Below are 23,158 nucleotides of genomic sequence, written 5' to 3' on the forward strand. Positions count from 1 at the left end.
CCTTAGTTCTGCCTTGGCCGAAGGACATTCTTCTGTATGTGTTCCCGCCATGGTCACTGGTGAGGGTTCCTCTGACCCCTGGGGGGGATGATACCTCGCAGTCTTGCTCTTGCTCTTGCTCAGACCCTTCTCCAGCAAAAGAAATCTCCACCTGGGGACTTAACCTTAACAGGGTTTTTGAGGGTGATGGCGGAAACCATCCCATTTCAGATACTGACTTGAGGAGGATGCTAGGCACACACTGCTTCAGATCCTCCAGTTTGTGGAGATTTCTTTTGCTGGAGAAGGGTCTGAGCAAGACTGCGAGGTATCATCCCCCCCAGGGGTCAGAGGAACCTTCATCCTCAATGTAAGCAACAGGAGATGGGGCTATGCTCATTGCCCAAATCAGAAATTCTTAATGAAAAGATCTCTACATGACAAGGCTTGACGTTCAGAGATCCTTCTAGCGGAAGGAATCGCCACCAAGAAAACCACCTTCAAAGTGATATCTTTTATAGTAGTCCTTTTAAGAGGCTCAAATGATGCCACACACATGCCTTTACTTTAAGGACTAAGTTAAGGCTCCAGGAGGGGCACAACTTCTGAACTGGAGAGCAAAATGCTTCCCCCCCCCCCCCCCCCAAAGAAAACGCACCTCATAGACCCTTATTGGCCGAGACAGGTATCTTTTCTGCTCCTATGGGAGTTGTCCATCTGATCAGTCTAGGGACTTCCCCAAATCTCATCAGGCAAGATCAAGGCAGGTTGTGATATCCCAATCTCCAGGCCTTGTTGCTCATAGCCTGGATGTTGAGAGGTTAATCCTACAAGATGAGTGACGTCATCTGAAGATGCCAAATAGGTCCATTCTCCCTCAACTTGGAGCTTTTTAAACTGTTCCCTCAGTCTTTATTTCATCTGCTCATGCGAAGGGTTGAAAGAATTCTCTCTTGTCACAGTGTTTTCACTTAGAAAAATGTTATCAAAGACTTCTTTGGAAAGGGAAGGAAAAGCCCTTTTTAAATCCTTTGATAAGGGTCACAGAAAAATGGCTATAGCAGATCTACATGATCTATTCTTAAAGTGCCTTGGACCAGACTATGACAGTTCAAACTGTGTTGCAGAATGTCCCAGCAGGCGTTGGCTTTTTGGGACCTCAGAATCAAATATGGGCTTTCAAGCTTATTGGAGGAGTTTGATCAAAACAGTGTTAGAAAAGACATCAAGAATTTTGCCATCAAATGTCTTTAAAAAAAAAAAAAGTCACTTGAAGAAAGTGTGGTGCCGAAGCAATCCTTGAAATGAGAAAATGCATTGATGCCAAAGCATCATAACACTGAAACATCGGTGTCAGAGAGTCAGTGTGGAAACGGCAACGAAACATGACAACGCAAAGCCGTCAGTGTCATGGCACAGAATCATTGGCAATGGGGCATTATAGTGCGTTGGTGCCATGACACCATGGCACGGAAGGCTCAGCCATATGACAATTACGTGGCATCATCAGCACTGAAATGCAAATTCATCGGTGCCAAAAGACAAAAAATCATCAGTGCATAAACATGGTGTAAAATTATTGGCACAGACACATCAAAAAGAATGGCCAACTTTAAAAAGGGAAACTACAATAACATGAAGAAATTAATTAAAAATAAAATAAAATAAAAATAAATAAAAGGAATGCTTGCAAAGGTTTAAAGTTTACATGAGGCATGGAAATTGTTTAAAAATAGGATCTTGAAAGCCCAGATGAAATGTATTCCATGTATATTTTGATAATGAGGTGAAAAAGGCAATTAAAGTCAAAAGGGCATCTTTCAAAAAATGGAAAGAAAACCCAAATAATGAAATTAGGGAAGAGAATAAACACTAGCAAGTTAAGTGTAAAACAATAATAAGGCAGGCCAACAGAGAAGTTTGCAAAGAACCTTGCCATAGAGTTACAAACTAATAATAAAACCTTTTTCATATTTGAAGCAAAAAGCCTGTGAGGAAGTCAGTTGAACCATTCAATGACCAAGGGGCAAAAGAAGTGCTCAGGGAGGACAAAGAAATAACAAAAAAACTAAATAAATTCTTGCCTCTGTTTTTGCTGAGGAGAATGTTGGGAACATACCAGCAAAGGAGAACATATCACGCCCATTCTTAAGAATTTACACTGGCTCCCCATTAAATTCAGAATCCTTCACAAAGTCCTCATGATGATATACAAGACCATTCACAACCAAACATCCCTTGAGCTTAATATTCCTCTTCGCCACCACACTTCCTCCAGACCAATCAGAACAGCGTACAAAGGCACCCTGTACGCTCCTCCCGCCAAGTCCTCTCTAAGGAAACGCGCCTTCTCCACAGCTGGTCCCTCCCAATGGAACGCTCTTCCCTCAGACCTCCGCCGGGAACCCTGCCCTCTAACTTTCAGGAAAAGGCTAAAGACGTGGTTGTTCAAACAAGCGTTTCCCTAAAAAACAGACAACCTCTCATTGACACTATTTTTTTCGGCCTTTCACGGGCCTGCTTATTCTTGATCTTAAGCATCTTATCTTTTGATCCTAAGCTTCTTGTTCTAAGTGATCCTTAGCATTGCAACTCCTTTTAACATCATCCTCAGCCTCTTGCCATTAGATGCCTCCAATGTATATATTAACTGCCCCGGTAAATTACCGACCCGCATACATTTTAGTCTTGCTATCCACTGTTGTTCGTTATGCAATTGGTGAAAGATATTAACCAAGTCCACCAATGTTCTTGCTTATCCCTGTTTGATTTATTTATTTATTTATTTATAGTTTTTTTATACCGATTTTCCTGCATAAAATGCATATCAAACCGGTTTACAATGAAACAGAATAAGCAGGAAGTAAAATTCCTTAGTCTAATACATTTAAACGTCAATAATGAAATAATTTTAAACAAAGCAAAAAGCTAAATGACATTAATAAAAGTTAAATTATTAACATAAACATAAATATAATTATATTAGAAGGACCACAAAGGTTAGCACAAAGGGGAAAAACCCCTGGTGGAATCGCGCCGTTAATCGGGTCGCCGCTGGCTGGTCGTCCTGACGTCGGGGGGGGGGGGGGGTCTTCACATCATTGATTTTCTCTTTTAACATCTCAGTTCATTTTTACTATTTTTTTGTGTCTTTTTCTCATAAGATGCAGTTTTCTTTAAGTGCCCTTATTCGATGTATCCATTGTTCGATGTAATTTATATATTTTCTAACCTTGGTTCGATGTAAACCGATGTGATATGTCTATTCATGAAGGTCGGTATAGAAAAGTTCTAAATAAATAAATAAATACCTACATCAGAAGCCTTCTTGGATGGTGAAGACTCTAAGCACCTAAAGCAAATCACTATAAAGCTGGAAGACATAGAAGATCAAACTGAAATTTTAGAGAGTAACAAATCACCAGGACCTGATGTTATTCACCCCAGAGTTCTGGAAAAAACACTCAAATATAAAATTGTAAACTTGTTACTAGTAATCTGTAACATATCATTGAGGAACTTTGTTTTCAGTTTTTATTTTATTTTGCCTGGGAATTTCAATATTATAACAAAAAAAAACCAGTGGAAAAATGACTTTTCCACTAATTTTCTCCTGTTATAAGTCATTTTTCCACTGCTTTTTTTCCCTATAACATTGAAATTGCCAGGAAAATAAAATAAAAACTGAAAACAAAGGTCCCTACCTATCGTTTAAAACAACCACAGTACCTGAATATAATGTGGGTTTTTTTTTAAAAGGGCTCCTGGAATGATCAGAGAAACTAGACTGGTGAGCCTAACATAAATGCTGGGCAACATGGTAGAAGCTATTTTTAAAAACAAAATTACTGGCCATATAAATAGATATGGCTGAATGGAGAAATCAACATGGTTTTAGCAAAGGGAAGTCTTGCCTTGCTAATCTATTAGTTTTTTTTCTAAGTTGTAATAAAACATGTGGAAAAGAGAAACCAGCTTATATAGTATATTTGGATATTCAGAAGGTATTTGACAAAGTCCTTGTGAGAGACTCCTTAGAAAATGTAAAACGTCATGGGATAGGAGGCAGTGTCGTATTGTGGATTGATAAATGGTTAAAAGATAGGAAATGGAGAGTAGGACTAAATGGTCATTTCTCCAAATGGGACAGGTCAATAGATCTGTACTGGCACCGATGCTGTTTATTATATTCATCAATGGTCTAGAAAAGAAGCAACAAGTGAGGTGATCAAATTTGCAGATGACAAAATATTATACAAAGTTGTCAAAATAGCAGCAGATTGTGAGGAATTGTGTGACCAGGCATCTGAATGGCAGATGAAATTTGATGTGGTCAAGTGCAAAGAGATTCACAAAGGGAAGAATAATCCCAAATACTGGTGCACAATGCTGGGTTCTGAATTAGGAATCACCAATCAATAAAAGGAGCTTGGAGTACTTTGAAATCCTCAGCTCAGTGTGCAATGGCAACATAGAGCCCACTTAGGTGCTTCTGAAGTTTTAGTCTAAAGCTGCTGAGTTGACCATTGTTACAATGTGGACGGTACCAACAAGTCTGGATTTTTTTGGACTGGCTGGCAAGTATGGGGCAAATGTCATTTGAATGAATTTCCCTGGCTTTGAATTAGGCAATTATAATAAAGTAAGGTAAAGAATATCAGCATTTGTACATAGGGGAAGATAACTTTCAAAGGAGTTACATGTGTAAATGTAACATACTATCATAGCAATATTAAAATAAACATTTATGCATTTATGTGTAAAACTTATTGACAATTCAATGGCATATATTGTAGCAATTTTTAAAAGCCCACTTACATACATAAAGTGCATTTTGCACATATAAAACCTTTTGAAAACGACCCCCATAATTGCTACATAAAATTGAGCATATGTTTGTTTGTTTGTTTGTTTCTATAGCATGTCATTCACTCATCTGATATGTGCATTACTTGTTCACAATGTAGAGTTTTTATCTGAAAATGTTATAAAAACCACAAAAAAGCAAACAATGTTAAAAATTATTTGGAAAAGACTGGAGAATAAAACTGTGACTATCATAATGCTTTTGTATCAGTCCATGGTGTGACTGTACCTTGAGTACTGCGTGAAGTTCAAGTCACCCCATCTAAAACATAGAAAAGATACAGAGAAGGGCAACAAAAATGATAAAGGGATGGAACAGCTCTTTTATAAAGAAAGGCTAAACAGGTCAGGGCCCTTTGGCATGGAAAAGGGGTCTATAAAATCATGACTGGGGTAGAATGGGTAAATAGGGGACAGTTAGTTACCCTATCAAATAATGCTAAAACAAGGGGAAACTGCATGAAACTAACAACTAACAAATTTAAAACAAATAGTATTTTTTTCACTCCGCGCACAATCAAGCCATGGAATTTGTTGCTGGAGGTCAAGATAACTAGCATAGGGTTTAAAAGAGGATTGGACAAGTTTCCAGAGGGAAGCCCATAGACTTGGGAAAGTCATCATTAATTCCTGGGAGTAAGCAATAAGGAACAGATCTACTTTTTGGCACCTGCTGGGTACTTTGTGACCTGAACTGGCTGGCCACTGTCAGAGACAGGAAGTTGGGCTTGATGGACTTTGGCGTGACCCAGCATGAAATATCTTATGTTCTTCTGAATAATACTTAGAAATAATCTGACTCTGTTTCTGTTGTTTTCAGTGGGATTGAACGAGCAGATGAGGGCTATCCGTAAAAGGAATGAGACATCAGTTATTGATCAGATTGGGGAAGACCTGCTTACCTGGGTAAGTGGTATTTCTTACATTTTTTTTGGTCTAAAGTAAGAATAGGTGATCATCAATAGACATGAAATTTTGGCTTGCTGAAATTCTCACTCTGAAAAGGAGTTCATTTCTTATAAGAAAAAAGCCTGTCCTCTTTTGATTTATGCATCTCTTATGAAAATGACTGTACAGAATTTAGACAGTGGACTGACTGTCTCACCCATACTGGCACAAGATTACAGAATGTTTAACTTCTAATGTAGGTTTGTAGTGATCGAGTGTCATTACCAGCTGAAAGCTTTGGGTGTCCTTTAGAAATTAGTTGTATCCACATCACAACTTAGCACTAATTGGTACCACTATTGGCTGCCTCAGCAGAGCCTAAGATTGCCCTGGCCTGTAGAATGAATTACTCTTATCCTAGACTATTCTAGTGGAATTATCTAAATAATAAAGGTACCGGGTCCGATCCGGTTTCTGTCTCCACCTTCTTTCCTAATGGGGAAAAGGAAGTAAGTTCAAAAAGGTTCTGGATTGGTGACCAGGCAGAAAATCACCATGGAGTTATTCCTTCCAGTACCAAAGAACAAACCCAAAAAGTATGAGTCCAGCAGAGTAATCTCACTTTCAATGATCAATAAATAAACATTCTTCTCTTACACCAGTAATGATAGCATCGTTATCAAATAACGAAATCTAAAAATCTGGGACTTATGTGGAAGATGATTGCATGCTCTGGTAAAACCCCTGGAGAAGGAAGAGCCTTTCCAAAACATTGTAATTTCAGGTTGAAGACTGGGCTTCATAAACTAGCGAATGTGGATTCTCCTGTGCACAAGTTTGTGACAATACCTGGAAGCACAAGCATGAAGTGCAGTCTTTCATATCACATTAAGTCTATGTTGAAGCTATTCTTTCCAGAGCATTGGTAGGGCAGCGAGGGGAAACTCTGTGCTGCAGCCTGTACTGAGCCTCTCTTATGGTTAAATGGAAGACTTCAGTTTTCAGCATTGTAACCTTGCATCTTTCAAGAGTACTAAATTCATTAGAACAATTTTATATAGAGAGAAAAATGTTTAAGAAAATTATAAATATCTTTGAGTCTTCATGTTCCATTCTAGTCTACTTGAACATGTATTTTACAGTTTAATGGTGAAGGAGAAGAGAAGCTCAAAGAGGCAGCTGCGACTTTCTGCAGTAACCAGCCCTTTGCTCTGGAGGTGATTAAGTCTCGTCAGAAAAAAGATTCTCGCTTTTTGTCTTTCATGCAGGTAAGCCCAGAAGAGGGAGTAGCGCTGTGGCTGGCAATTCTGATATAGCTTAGGTCTGCTGTAGCTGTGGCAAGAAATGAAAGAGGGTGCAATAGAGCTGAATTTGGCTTGAAGCAATACACATTTTCATTTGGCTACTGGGATGACTTCACATTGCCGGTTATAGGCCTAAATTTTAAAAGTGTGTAGAGGGGTTAAACCTCCAGAATTGCAAAAGAATCAGTTAGACTTCCTGAGGAATTTTCAAAGCAATAAGTTAGGAATGTAGGTGGTGCTAGACAGCTGACTGTAGATGCCCCAAAAAAGGGTGGCCCAGACATGCTTGATCCTGCAACTAAACATCATAAGCTAACTTTTAGTAAGTCACTGAAACGACCACTCCTTACTGCACCAGGAATTTAAATATCCATCTGGACACTCCATTTAAGCATCCAGCTAAAGTTTCAGATTTATTTTTAGGTATCTAATACTAATTGAAAATCTGCATTATTTCTGTGTGCAAACTTATGTGCCTAAATTTCCAGTTGAGCATATAATTGCTTGGCTTTCAGAATTTTCCCCTCTTATCATCTTGGTCGTCCATAGAAGGGTGACCAAGATTTCTTTATTTATTTAGAACTTTTTTATACCGACATTCATAGACATATCACATCGGTTTACAGATCAATAGGGATAAACAAAAAGATGAGAAATTGATTTATAAAGTTACAATTAACAAGGGGTCAAACGAACAAGTAGGGAGTATTAGAGGGTCGAGCGGACCTAGGTAATGAGAGTAGCAGTTAGTATAACCAATAAATAAAAATGATAAAGGGGATGGCACAGTTCCCCTGTGAAGAAAGGCTAAAGAGGTTAGGACTCTTCAGCTTGGAGAAGAGATGGCTGAGGGGAGATATGATAGAGGTCTAGAACATAATGAGTGGAATGGAACGAGTAAATGATAATTAGTTGTTTACTCTTTCGAAAAGTACAAAGACCAGGGGATAAACAATGAATATTACTGGGTAATACATTTAAAACTAATAAGAGAAAATATTTTTTTAACTTGAAACATAATTAAGCTCTGGAATATGACAGAGAATGTGGTGAAAGCTGTTAGTATAGCTGCATTTAAAAAAGGTTCCTGGAGGAAAAGTCCATTAACAATTATTAAGGTAGAGTTGCAGAAATCAACTGCTTATTCTTGGGATGGCAGCTTGGAATCTATCGACCCCTTGAGATCCTGCCAGGTACTTGTGATCTGGCTTGGCCACTGTTGGAAACCGAATACTGGGCCTGATGGACCCAGGGTCTGACCCATTATGGCAAGCCTAATGCTCTTATGTATTTTCTAATGTTAATTCCAATGGGAAAATCTCAGGATTAGATATTTACTTTGTTGGATGAACGGTGTTAGTTCATCACTTGTCTATTGGTAGGTACAGTAAGGGGCAGCTGAGGCTAAATCCATGGCAAATGCATAGAGAGAGATCAAATTAACCACAGAGCGATGAGACCAGGACATGATGCATGTTGCTTTTGCTGCTTTTAGGGTTCAGTGCTAAGATCTTCATCTGCAATTGTACTGAGTCTGTAGGTGAATGTGAGCACAGAAAAGTTCAGGCAAGTTATTTCTCTAGTCACTGGTCATGAAGCTCCTGTATACTTTCCACTCTTTCATCATTTGCAGGAATGTTTTATTGAAGAACAGGTTCAGAGTCTGAACAAAAAAAATGGATGGGGGATCTGAATTCTGTTTCTAGAAGGATAATCGCACTGGCTGCTGCTGATACTCTTTAAAAGCAGTAATTTAAGCTTGAAAAGAGAAGCATGTGACAGAGTAGCCAGTGCTTCTGTCCCGACAAGGCAGTCATCACCACTAATTGTATGGAGAGGAAAATGTGTGTTGATCAGATGAGCAGTCTTCTGTAGAACTATTGAATGGGAAAGGGAGTTTTATTTCAGAAATGACAAATGGCGGAACTACTTATCTTTTAAGTAAATACCAGAAATGTGAAGTAATAGATGTTTCTTTGATGAATATATGATAGAAATGCAGATAATTATAGACCTAATAAAATGACAAATGTGGTTCTTATACTGTTCAATTTTAGGATGCAGAGAGTAATCCTTTGTGCCGACGGTTACAGCTGAAGGATATCATTCCCACTGAGATGCAAAGGCTTACCAAATATCCTTTGCTGCTTGATAACATTGCAAAGTACTCAGGTACATTCCATATATAGCCTAATAATGACCTTCTCCCTCCCGAGAGAAATGAGACCATATGCAGTTATAGAACACTATGCAAGGGATTCACAATATTGGCATACCTTTAAGAACAGTGATATTACTAATCTCTGTGTGCAGGGCCCATTCTGTGGGTGTAAAATGGAGGACTTGTGAAGCCTCATTCCTACCAATTCAATTACATAGATACACACACAAACTCTCTTTCTTCTCTGTGTAGACATTTACCCTTAATCAGCAAGCTTGTTTCCAGACCGGGTGAGAAATCCCACCCCACATACTATAATCCCAGTGCTTGTAACATATTTTGAGTTTTCCTTTTTCTACATCAGAGCAACCTGAGGAGAAGGAAAGGTGAAGAAAGCAGCAGATTGCTGTCGACAGATCCTAAACCATGTGAACCAGGCTGTAAAAGAGGCTGAAAATAAGCAGGTAGTTAAAGGTGGACTGGGGTCCAAGGGCATAAAGAGAAGTGGCAGGGTTTGGAAAGGAGGAGAAATCTAGGTGAGAGAGTAAATGACATGCAGGAAGAATATGGGGACCACAGGCAGAAATACTTTATTTAGAACTTTTCTATACAAACTTTCATAGGAAATATCAAATCGGTTTACATGGAACTCGGGAGGATTAACACGGAGGCAGAAGCAAAGTTACAATAAAACAGGGGGAAATAACTTGGAGGTGGAAGGAGTCAGAGATAGGTTCAGATAACGAGGTATAGCGGTGGGGGATGACTCGCTCGGAGATAGTTCGGTTACTTAGAGGGAGAGGGGTCAGTTCAACAGTTGGGATCATTATACAGTGGATTTTTTAAACAGTGTTTATATAACTAGGAATAATATACACAGGATATGTGGATTAAATACACCATGCTCAAATGTTGAGAATTATATACAAGGGTTGTAAATATACATGCCATGATTATGTAGCAGAGTGAGTTAGACAGGATCAACTACAGTTCGGAGGGACGGACACCAAGGAGGATAGGGAGAGGGGGGATTTATAAGCATGGTAAGTAGGTGGGGGTCTGGAGGAAGGCAGGGTCGGGAGAACGGGAAACAGAAGGGGGGAAGATGAAAGGATTATACTGAGGGTTAAGGGAGATGAAGCTTAGTTCGTTTTGTGGAATTGTTCTGCATGTTAAAGGAAACAAGCCATTAACTGATGGTTCATCCTGTCTTTTCCAGCGGCTAGAGGATTACCAGCGCCGGCTTGACCTGTCTTCTCTGAAGCAGGCAGAATACCCAATGCTTGATGAGTTCAGGGTAAGTATGAAAGTCATATTGTTGAAGAAATCCTCTCTCATTTGGTCTCTGGAGGGGAGACATGGTATAGTGATGATAATCAGGACTCCATGTTCTGTTGTTTATTCTGCCAATAGCGCTTTTACGAAATGATTTTAGTAATACATATACCGAATTGGAACATGGTAATAAGGGTTACTAAAGTTATTCCAATTAATTTGGTAGTGTCAGAATCCAGAGGTCTCTGTTGAATTGTTGTAAAATGAAAGTCTCCCAGAGGCTGATCTTAGTGTTCATAATAACTGTTTTTGTTATAGAATCTAGATTTAACAAAGAGGAAAATGGTTCATGAAGGACCTTTGGCCTGGAAGGTAAATCGGGATAAAACTATAGGTGAGTCATTGACTTTGCAGTCAAAAAATGTACTAGTTGTAAGTAAGCTTATGGAAAATCTCAAAGTAAAAGCTTGCATAATAGATTGCAAAAGCAACAGAACAGTAGTGGTAAAAACTGGGAAGAGTGGAGAGAGGAATGCCACAGTTTATAACCCTGGCAGCTGCAGTGCAAGGCCACAAGAACTTCAATGATGCAAGATTTATCTGCCACACAATGGAAATTGCGCTTTCTCACAGGACAAGGAGGATGGTAGTCCTCACATATGGGTGACATCATCAGGATGGAGCCCAATCAGGGCCACCTACTTGCCGGGAGTGGACAATGTGTTGGCAGACAAGCGGAGTCGCGCTTTTCAACCGCACAAGTGGTGCCTCAACCCCACAGTAGCGGATTTAATATTCCAATGCTGGGGGTTACCCTCATATCGATCTCTTTGCATCAATCCACAACCGCAAAGTAGAAAACACCTGCTCTCTCACTTGCAGCCAAGAGACGCTTTCTCCCTCTCGTGGACCAGTGGTCTCCTTTATGCATACCCTCCACTTCCACTCATTTCGAAGACTCTTGTGAAGTTGTGAAAGGACAGCGGATTGATGATTCTGATAGCCCCTCACTGGCCACGTCAGGTGTGGTTTCCAACACTTCAGGACCTATCAATTCGCCGGCAAATTCCTCTGGGGAAGGATCCACTTCTGATCATTCTGAACGACGGATGCCTACGTCACCCCAACCTCCAGGCCCTATCTCTGACTGCCTGGATGTTGAAAGGTTAATTCTTCAACCTCTTAACCTTTCAGAGCCGATTTCCCGTGTCCTGGTAGCTTCTTGAAAGCCTTCCACAAGAAAGTCTTATCGCTATAAGTGGAACAGGTTTACGGTATGGTGTACTTCCATGTCCATCGACCCCCGTCACTTGTTCCACAGTGAAGTTTCTTGACTATCTCTGGCACCTGTCAGTCAGGCCTGAAAACTTCCTCTATCAGGGTGCATGTCAGTGCGGTGGCCGCCTTCCATAAAGGTGTCAGGGATGTTTCCATATTGGTACAACCCCTGGTAACACGCTTTTTGAGGGGCTTGCTGCACCTAAAACCTCCATTGCGCCCTCCGGCCCCTTCTTGGGACCTTAACGTGGTTTTGGGGCGGCTCATGAAACCGCCGTTTGAGCCTCTCCAATCCTGTGATCTCCGCTATCTCACCTGGAAAATGATTTTTCTTCTGGAGATTACATCCACTCGCAGAGTTAGTTGAGTTACAGGCATTAGTAACCTACCCGCCTTACACTAAACTTCTGCATGACAGGGTAGTACTCTGCACTCACCCTAAGTTTTTGCCTAAGGTAGTATTGGAGTTTCATATTAATCAATCCATTATACTACCCACCTTCTTTCCCAGGCCCCATTCAAATCCAGGAGAACAAGCTCTGCATACTCTCGACTGTAAACGGGCTCTAGCTTTCTACCTAAACTGAACAGCCACCCACAGAAAGTCCGCTCAATTGTTTGTGTCTTTTTATACCATCAAATTGGGTAAACCAGTGGGAAAGCAGATCCTCTCCTCCTAGTTAGCAGACTGTATTTCCTTTTGCTATCAGCAGACAAGCATTCCATTCCAAGACCGTGTCAAAGCACACTCTATCAGGGCCATGGCGACCTCAGTAGCGCGCCTCCGCTCAGTGCCACTTACTGGCATTTGTAAAGCTGCTACCTGGAGCTCTCTCCATACCTTTGCAGCCCATTATTGCTTAGACAAGGCTGGCAGACAAGATTTCATCTTCGGCCAGTCTGTCCTACGCAACTTATTTGCCAATTAATGTACCAACAGCCTTCCACCGACCCATCAGGATTCAGGATGCCCTTTTAACCAAAATTTCACCCCGTTGTGCCTGTTGCACGTCTTTGGGTGCATTTGGTGCTTTGCTTGGGCATCCTCAGCTCGGTACTCACCCATATGTGAGGACTACCATCCTGCTTGTCCTGTGAGAAAGCAGAGTTGCTTACCTGTAACAGGTGTTCTCACAGGACAGCAGGATGTTAGTCCTCGCGAAACCCGCCCGCCACCCCGCGGTGTTGGGTTCGTTACATTTTCTTATTTTTCGGGTTGGTGCCAAGCATGCACCAACCCTGCATCCAGCAGGGGGACCCCTGCTGGATGCAGGGTTGGTGCATGCTTGGCATGTCCAGTAGGTGCCAGTCAAAGTTCTAGAAACTTTGACAAAAGTTTTCCGTGATTGGGCTCCATCCTGATGATGTCACCCATATGTGAGGACTAACATCCTGCTGTCCTGTGAGAACACCTGTTACAGGTAAGCAACTCTGCTTTCTGCTGTGCTTTTTATCAATTTCCATGATTTTTGGTTGTGGCCCAGAGCATATTTATGATAGGGGCTACTAGAAATCATGAACAATCATGTAGCCAGATGGTTTCTTGCTGCCTGTGCTGGAAGAGACTGATAAATTAGAGAGGTAATGCTATCTGCTTTCATATGTGGAAGTAACACATAGAGCTGTAGTAGTGCCTACTCTCTCCTCGACTTTTTTTTTTTTTAAATGGGGTCCATGGTTAGAGGTCAGAGAGCTGTTGAAGTATGCTATTAAGTCACTAGCAGTTTCCACTAGGATGGGCTAAATAATGTAATAGGTCTATCAAACATTTTAATAGCCAGGGAAATTGTAAGACATAATGGGGTAGATTTTCAGAGCCCTGCTCGCCTAAATCCGCCCAAAACCGGGCGGATTTAGGCGAGCAGGGCCCTGCGCGCCGGGAAGCCTATTTTACATAGGCCTCCCGGCGCGCGCAGAGCCCCGGGACTCGCGTACGTCCCGGGGTTTTCGGAGGGGGGCGTGTTGGGGGCGTGTCGGGGGGGCGGGCCCGGTCGACGCGGCGTTTCGGGGGCGTGTCGGCCGCGTTTTGGGGGCGGGTACGGGGCGGGGCTACGGCCCGGGGGCGTGGCCGCGCCCTCCGTACCCGCCCCCAGGTCGCGGCCCGGCGCGCAGCAGGCCCGCTGGCGCGCGGGGATTTACGTCTCCCTCCGGGAGGCGTAAATCCCCCGACAACGGTAAGGGGGGGGTGTAGACAGGGCCGGGTGGGTGGGTTAGGTAGGGGAAGGGAGGGTAAGGTGAGGGGAGGGCAAAGGAAAGTTCCCTCCGAGGCCGCTCCGATTTCGGAGCGGCCTTGGAGGGAACGGGGGGAGGCAGCGCGGCTCGGCGCGCGCAGGCTATACAAAATCGATAGCCTTGCGCGCGCCGATCCCGGATTTTAGTGGATACGCGCGGCTCCGCGCGTATCTACTAAAATCCAGCGTACTTTTGCTTGAGTCTGATGCGCAAGCAAAAGTAGGCTGTTCGCGCGCCTCTTAAAATCTACCCCAATGAGTTTCTTAGTGTGGGAGTAGTGACATGCTTTAGTACAGTCACCCAGGCTTCACTGGGATACTGCAGTAAGTAAGCTCATCCTATCTATAGCTCTGCTCAAAACATTGTGTATTATAGTGTAATCTTGCACATTACAGCACAAATTGCTATGTTTGGTTAAGATTTTCTCAGGTGTTGAGCTTCTACCAGAGTAATGATCATTTGTAAGTGAAAGTCACCTGGTTCATCCTATGCCACCCTTGTTGCTTTCCTCAGATCTGTACACCCTCTTGCTGGAGGACATTTTGGTTCTTCTGCAGAAACAGGATGATAAGCTTGTGTTAAGATGTCACAGCAAGATCCTGGCATCCAGTGCTGACAGCAAACACATCTTCAGCCCCATCATCAAACTGAACACTGTGCTGGTTCGCCAGGTTGCAACTGGTCAGTATAATGTGGACTGTCACTGAGAATAATGGATGGGGAAAGATGACACTGGTAAAAGAGGATGGGGGATGAGGTAGTACAGACAGGAAGAGACCAGTGAATAAGGCTGAAGAAAGGGGAAGCTACTGTAAGAGAGAATAGGAGACCAGAGGCAGAATGTGAGGGGTAGGTGGAGAGACAGAGATTCTTTATATAGACTATAAAATTATATTCTTCACCATGGACTCCATTATGTTGGAAACAGAGAACCTGTTGCTGTACGCTCTCTTAACGTGGAGGTAATGCTCAAGTCATTTCTGACTCTTGGGTAATGAAATCCTGGATTATCTTGCTCCATCACTAGTTTGTAAGCCAAACTGAGCATTGGCAATTCTAATGAAGTGACAAATGTTTCTTCTCTCGACAGATAACAAGGCTTTCTTTGTAATCTCCATGTCAGAAAATGGTGCACAGATTTACGAATTGGTGGCACAAACCGTTTCTGAAAAGAGTGTGTAAGTGAAAGATTGCATGAGTATCTCTACTGCATTGCAGTTAATGTTTTGGCTGTCAGAAATCATCAAAGATTAACATTTGTGGTTCTCGTAGTGGCTTTCTTTGAATCTCTTTCCATCCTCCTGGTAAATTTGTGCTCGATTACATTCTTTCTGAGATTTTTGCAAAGGAACATAGAAGAGTCTGATTTTCATAACTGTAATTCTTTCCCGCCTGCATGATCCCCCTTTTATGCATGGGCTGTGTGTGCAGCACAAAAAGGAAGGTTTTTATTGGTCAGCAGAGGTAGTCCGGCTCCTGTCAAGCTACACATTCAGTCATCCAACAAAGTTCCCTTCTTTCTCTGCTGCATGCGGCTCTGCCCAGGTCCTTTCCTTTTATTTTGCCTAACAGGTCACACATCTCTCTTAAGTTTACATTTCCTTGAATCTCCCTATATGAAAATCAAGACTTGAAATGCACAAACATGACAGAATTTTTTAAAATCTATAAAAAAATAAAAATATGCACGGCTGAGGAAATGAATGTGCTTTGTTGATGAGAGCAAGCAGATTTTCCAACCTGACTGTTGTGATCTTGTGTGCTGTGTTAGAAAAATGGGATTGTGGTGAAGGAAACTCCTATGTGGACTGTTTTTAGAAGGCACCGCAATGCTACTCAATCTGTTGGCTGCTTATAGAGCACTGTAGCAGATTCCTTCACTCTGGGGTAAATGCTGACTTCTATTTCATCTTCAGGTGGCAGGGCCTCATTGCACAAATGGCAGGGACAGTAAAAGTTGAGACCAAGAGGGTGATCCCACTACCACAGGTGTGAGTATTTGTCAAGAATCTCTTTCTGCAGCTGGATTTGGGAGCACTGGAGGGAATATTTTACTATTTTATTATAGTATTTGATAGCTTTTTCTGAAGTACTTTCAAATAGGAAAGCATAAGTGTACACAATCCACATCACTGTTAGATTTACAAAAAAAAAACCAAAAACTGGATAGTAGGAGAACTACATTTTTATGAAAGTTTTTAACTGCCTGAAAGATGAGGGATTTAATATAAGACTGAGAAGAAAGGGGGGTGCAAGTGCAAAAGCTTGGCAATGAGCAAAAAAGCCATGAAAAGCTGGCTGGCTGACTGGTTTAATTAATTAATCACCTTTCTAATAAATAAAATCAGAGATGTACAATAAATATCAGTAAAAAAAAAAAAAAAAACCCCAATAAATCCAATATAATAAAAATACATGCATATAAAATATTATTATAATAGCTACATTATATTTTAATTGTATCAGATACAAAAAGAACAAATAAGGCAAGAACAGCTCATTTTAAAAGCTTGAATAATCAAGTTTTAATCTATTTCCTAAACTTCATAAAAATCTTCTCAAGGTAGACCATCAAAGGCAAGAGATGAAGTAGGGCAGGAGTGGTGGGGAAATCTCTGATATAAAGGGGTAGAAGACGTTTGTGGTGGATAAGGCAGAAGCCAGAGCCAAGACCAAAGGAGCAGAGAACATTTCAGAGGAAGAAAGGACAAAAGGCGAGTAACGGCTTTTCCAGTGTTGGAGCTCACAGCAATAATGGATAGAACTGTTCTTCTCTAGCGATGAACAAGAGGAAGAGGATCAGCAGAAACTCAAAGATGACCTGCAAGATATTCCTTCCTGTGGGCTGCAGAGTCCAGGTAAGGAACCTAAAAGGTTACTGAACTAATATGTTCCTGTTCGTGTAGAACAATCTGGGTCCCATTTAAACCTGTAGAAAGCTGTTATGTTTATGCAGAGACCTGGGAGATGATCAGAACTCATTAGTTTATAGCATACCAGTATAAAACCCTATCAATAATGATAGAATACATCACTCCTTTTGACCTCCATCTCTGCCCCTCCCCTCTATAAAAACAATGTACAACCCTATCCCCTAAATGACTTTGAATAACTTCAGGTCCCTTGTATCCTTTGGCTTTTGCCCCTATCTCCTATCTTACACCAGGGCCAGTGGAGGTCTATAGGGGTAAGAGCGATGCCCAGTCACTCCTGCTGTGATATTCAAAGTGCTACCAGTTGAGCTTTGTCTCCCATTTACTCCAGCAGCTGCTATGCACATAGGTTGATGGAAAATGGTACTTACTAATCCAGTTAGTATGCTTAATTACCCAATCGTGTATGTGCACAGCAGGCACCAGGACAAACGCACTCTTGATGAGTACAGACACAACTGTCTATCGATCTAGATCTCTAGATTCTCCATCACAGCGTGCAGGTGTCTTTTTCTTGAACTAAATGAGGTTATCGTTTATTTCCCAACTTTTCTATACCACACTAATAGGGTTCTGGTTAGAGCGGTTTACAACAGAACAAATAATCAATATACAATAGATCAATTAAAATAATGAAAACATCCCAATTTAAAATTCTTTCAATTCTGCTGTTAAAAACACTCACTTATTTCTATTACAATTTAGGATAAAGCCATGCCTTCACTTTGACATGTAGTTTCTTTCCCGCCTAATATCTAAAGTGGCCGAGTTCCAGAGCGCCAGCCCAAACACCGAGAACATCCTCCTCCAAAAGGATTCCCCCCCCCCCCCCCTTAATATCATTTTAACCCCAGGGACTATATATATTGGGCCCTTTGCTAATTGTAAATTATGTCCTGGGATATATTTCTGCACTTGACTGGTTAGATATTCTGCACCCTCGTTCCACTTTACCTTAAACATTAAAATCATAAATTTAAATTTTATCCTCTCATTGATGGGAAGCCAGTACAATTCTTTTAAAACGAGGTCTAGCATGAACCCTTCTTGGGCATCCGAAAGGAAAATTGGTTCTTACCTGCTAATTTTTGTTCCTGAAGCGCCACGGATGAATCCAGACAAATGGGTTTATGCATCCCTATCAGCAGATGGAGAGACAGAACAAAACCTTTGAGGCACTGCTACATAACCGAGCGTGCCACCTGCAGTCCCTCAGTATTGACCTGTACTCAAGCCAAGATATCTACCTTAACAAACCCCAATAAACCTGGGGCAAATAGATACTTAAAGGTTGGAGCCCCCTGAAAAACTAGGCCCTCTTAACCTGACAGAACACACATCTGAAACTATGTACACTTCTCATTAATCTGAATATATCCCATACCAGCTCAACAACATCCAGACACGAGGAAGCCTTTTGAAAGATGGGGACGGGTCTCTGGACTGATCTGTGGTACTTCAGGAGCGGAAATTAGCAAGTAAGAACCAATGTTCCTTTCCTGTTCGTACCCTGAATCAGTCCAGGCAAGTAGAATGTACCCAAGCCCCTCTATTCTGGGAGGGAACTTGAAAGACCTGCGCGCAACACACTTTCCCCAAAAGATGTCTCCTCCAGCGCCCACACATCCAAGCGGTAATGTTTGTAAAAGTGTGAAGCAAAGACCACATCGTTGCACAACAAATCCTGCGTAGAAAGCAGTTGACACTCCGTCCACAAGGTTGCTCATGCCCTAGTGGAATACGCTCTCAATCCCTCCGGCACCGAGCAGCCCTTACAGATGTAAGCCGAAGCTATCGTCTTTCAGCATCATGCAGTAGTGCCCTTGGACGCCTCATTTCTCTTCTTAGCGCTACTACACAGGACAAAAAGATGATCAGATCTCTGAAAGGCATTTGTCGCCTTAAGATATCGTAAAAGAATTCTGTGCCCATCCAACAAGCAAAGCTCCCTCGCCACAGGAGCATCCACAGACAAATACAGCAAGGCCAGTAGCTCGATCGCCTGTTACGGTAAAAGAAGGAAATCACCTTAGGCAAAAAAAGAAGGAACCATACGTAAAGAAACCCCTTTCTCTGAAAAACGCAGGACAGGGTCTCTATACAACAAAGCTTACAGTTCGAAAATCCTTCTAGCTGAACAGGCACCAGGAGAACAGCCTTTGGGGTTAAATTCTTTAGAGAAGCCCTCCTAATCGGTTCAAAGGGAGGACCATACAGCACCCGAAAAACTAAGTTCAGATTCCATGCTGGGCAAATCTGCCAAACAGGAGGATGCAAACGTTTGCCACTTTTGAGGAAATGAACCACATCTGGATGAAATGCCAACAGTCTTCCCTGAATCCTACCTCGAAAGGAACCTAAGCCTGCCACCTGAACCCAGACCAAACTGTTAGTGAAAGTGCTTTGCAAAAAGGCTAGAATCTGCAGAACGTCCACCTTCAAAGGCTGCACTTTGTTCTGTAAACACCAGGATTCAAAGACTCTCCACACTCTGACATTAGCCAAAGATGTAGAAGGCCACCTTGCCTGAAGGAAAGTCAAAATCACAGGCTCCGAATAACCTTTCAAGTGGAGCCATTGCGTCTCAAAGGCCAAGCCGCTAGACAGAATTGATCCTCCCAGTCTGAAAATATGGGTCTTGCCGCAACAGCCCTGACAGATGGGCCAAGCAAACAGGATATCCCCTTTGGAGATGTTAAAACTATATATGAATGAAGTTTTGTTTTATTTTTCAAATCTTTTTATTAAATTTTAGTTACAACCCATTGAACATGTTAGCTGACACTGTTTTCTGCACAGTGCCTGCTATACAACAACAAATAACACCATAAACAGAGAGACAATGTGACCCCCCATCCCGCTTTTACTCAGAGGTAGAAAAAGGTGTCTCTCGCTCGACTATATAATAATCATTTCAAATTTTGGCTTTTCGCCCGTGGTAGAAGGGACTACAAATAATTATCCCATATCAACAAAAACGTTCTACGTCTTTTCTGCAGATCAAAGTTCTCCATATATTTCTCATTAATGCACATAGTATCTACCTGGTTCCACAGATGAGTCATATTGGGGGGGGGTCTTCTCCTATCCAGCATTGCAGGATGGTACGCTTTGCCAATATGAGCACTTTCGGCATCCATAACCTCTCATACCTGTGGCCTGGCACAATTCTCATTAAATTATCAAAAAGAAGCACCTTGGCTTGCAAAGGAATTGTGAACTCTGTTGTTTGATGTAAAAGAGGCTTTCCAAAAATGTTGAATTTAAGGGTGTGACCAGAATTGATGGCCTAGCATTCCAGGCACTTCCTTACATTTGGGACAGAGGTCTGTAGGGGTTATTCCCAATAACTGTGCCTGCTTCTGCAAGAAGTAATATCACACTAAAAACTTAAAATGTGTTTCCCGGAGGGCAATGTGAGTAGTAATTGATTTAATGCATCCAAAACAGTACTCATATTGGGTTAATGAGAGATCCATGTCCAATTCTGCTCACCATTTGCCAAGTATGGTGTCATGGTCTAATTTGGTTTTAAGTTTACATAAAACAGCACAAAGATAGGATGTTGAATGATGGGATGGATCCTCTACATCAAAAATTTCTGAGAGGAGCAATTTTTGATCATTCCCCCAAACTTTCACATGCAAGGATTGAATGTAGTGCCTTGTTTGTAAATAAGCAAAAAAATCTCTCTTGTATAACCCAAGCTCTTCTTTTAAATCAGAAAAGGAGTGAATGGCACCATCCTCATCTAGAAATTGGGCAATCCATTGTACCCCTTTTTCATGCCATTGAACATTAACCCCTTGAGTTAGCCCTATTACCTAGCAGGGGAAAAATCTGAGAGATATGCCAATCCAGTTTCAACATACGACAAAGCCGCCTCCACGCACATCACACCAGCAATACTAAGGGGCTTTGTCGAAATTGAGTGGATATTATGGCACGCTTGGAATGGAATAGGTAGCCTAGGTTACATGCAGAAATAAGCGAACGTTCTATTGACAAAGGTGTACAGAATTGAGTACCTAAGAGCCAGTCTGCTACATTATATAATTTAAGGTCTGCCAGGCCTAACCCACCCTGTTCCCATTTGCGCATAAGCCTTTGAATTGCAATCCTAGGCTTACCAGCTTTCCACAAATAAGTGCAAATTAATTTTTCTAGGCGTTGGCAGGGGATGGTCTGGAACCTTCCTTACCTAACCTCCTTACCCATATATTACTTGTAAAAACGAAGCTATTATATGTAATCCCTATTGGTTTAACTGTTCTTCATATAATCATGCGTTAATTGTAAAGCCTGTTGCTAAATTTTGTGTTCTCTGTAAACCGATGAGATGTTCCCAACGTTCGTCGGTATATAAAAGCCATTAAATAAATAAATAAATAAATAAATAACATATACAACCATTTGGGTAAAATGATCATCTGAAATATGATAATGGAAAATAACGCCAGCTTTGCAGTAGATTTTCAGTTTGAATAAACAGTCGTTGGATATTAAGTTTACTCAATTGATCCAAGTCCCTTGTAAAATAATACGTAGGTATAAAAAGTAATTCTGGACCCACCGCATAGGAAACCCATTTATTCTTATAACAGTACGTAGGTCTTGGTAGAGAGCTCGAAGAATTTGGATGAAGAATCCCTCGATCTCATAAGCCTGCAAAGATTGAAACAGCCCCAGTCAAGGTGGTCAAATGCCTTTTCAGCATCTAAACTTAACAGAAGGGATGGTGTTTGCAGCCACTGGCAGCGCTCAATGGAAGCCAAAATTCTACAGATATTATTCATGGTATATCTACCACTAACAAAGCCTATTTGTTCTTCCCCCAGGAGAGATGGCACTGTCCCCAATAAGCGCTGCGCCATAATCCTTGTCAAAATCTACCAATGATATTGGCCTATAAGAAGCTGGGTCCTGCAGGTCTTTCCCTGGTTTCGGGAGCACAATTATGGAAGCAAGGTTCGGGATGAGGGGAAATCTACCTAACACACTGAATGCAGCACAGATTTCACCCAAAGGGGCACCTACTTTTGTCACTTAACAATTTGTAAAATTCTGATGGCAAACCATCAGGCCCAGGAGACTTCATCAGGGCGGTTTAACATAGTGAGTTGGTTCTCAGAAGCTCTTAGCAAACCTTCCAGGAATCTTCTGTCTTCCCTTTTTTTTTTTTTTTTTTTTTAAATCAGACTGCAGGTTTGCACCTCTACCATCTGCTGCAGAAGAGAAATACAGAGGGACTGCAGGTGACACTCTGTTATGTAGCAGTGCCTCAAAGTTTTGTTCTCTGCCTCCATCTGCTGGTAGGGCTGCATAAACCCACTTGTCTGGACTGATCTGGGGTATGAACAGGAACACCAGTTTGACTGCCAAATTCTGTATTACTTGAAGATGTTGCATATTTTTGCAGTTATCCCCATCAAGATCCCATTACAATAGTCAAATATTGGGGGAAACCAATGTCTGAATAATAATCTGAAATGCTCCAAAGCTCACCCATCCCTTAATTCTCTTTGTTTCAATTTCAAAACACCTTTTGGACCAACAAGGATAGTTTATCGTCTAATTCCGTGGTTCCCAACCCTGTCCTGGGGACCCCCCAGCCAGTCAGGTTTTCAGGATATCCACAATGAATATGCATGAGAGAAAATTTGCATGTTATGGAGGCAGTGCATGCAAATTTTCTCTCATGTATATTCATTGTGGATATCCTGAAAACCTGACTGACTTGGGGGGTCCCCAGGTAAGGGTTGGGAACCACTGGTTTAATTGAACCCCTAAGTTGTGACCTGTAGAATTGACACAACTGATCTTATCCACTTCCAACTGTAAAGGTTTATCCGGCTCAACAGTAGTGAAAATCATCCATTCTGTCTTACCTTCCTTTAAAAACAATTTGTTTTCTATCAACCAGTCTATTAAAATCTTTAACCCTTCCTGCACCTTTCCCAAAGATAATGCAGGGTCTTTCCCTAGAGAGCAGACTGTATATTGTCTGCATAAAACCCAAACTGCGAATTAACTTCCCCAAAGGCTGCAGGAAAATGTTAAAAATTAAAGGGGACAGTGTAATTCACACTGCAAATATTACAATATGGCCTTCTCTCCCCTTACCTGAACCTCCAACATCCTACCTCTCAAAAAGAAGCAATCCAGTCTAAAATTCAGCCTTTCTTGTTCAGATAATCTCCCTGTTCCAGAAAGTGTCTTTCATCCTTCTCTCTTACAATCAT

General features: G+C 41.6%; 1 protein-coding gene across 1 annotated transcript in view; it reads left to right on the plus strand.

Moving 5' to 3' along the window:
• ARHGEF12 (Rho guanine nucleotide exchange factor 12) overlaps positions 1 to 23,158 on the plus strand; it is a 163,791-nt gene that overhangs the window by 115,005 nt on the left and 25,628 nt on the right. Inside the window, 11 exon segments of the mRNA XM_029572270.1 lie at positions 5,666 to 5,751; positions 6,876 to 7,001; positions 9,095 to 9,209; positions 9,563 to 9,577; positions 9,580 to 9,662; positions 10,418 to 10,495; positions 10,792 to 10,867; positions 14,497 to 14,664; positions 15,074 to 15,161; positions 15,900 to 15,974; positions 16,762 to 16,841. Of these exon segments, the coding sequence (XP_029428130.1) occupies positions 5,666 to 5,751; positions 6,876 to 7,001; positions 9,095 to 9,209; positions 9,563 to 9,577; positions 9,580 to 9,662; positions 10,418 to 10,495; positions 10,792 to 10,867; positions 14,497 to 14,664; positions 15,074 to 15,161; positions 15,900 to 15,974; positions 16,762 to 16,841 (990 nt within the window).

Source organism: Rhinatrema bivittatum, chromosome 12, assembly GCF_901001135.1.
Source record: "Rhinatrema bivittatum chromosome 12, aRhiBiv1.1, whole genome shotgun sequence".
Classification (NCBI taxonomy): Eukaryota; Metazoa; Chordata; class Amphibia; order Gymnophiona; family Rhinatrematidae; genus Rhinatrema; species Rhinatrema bivittatum.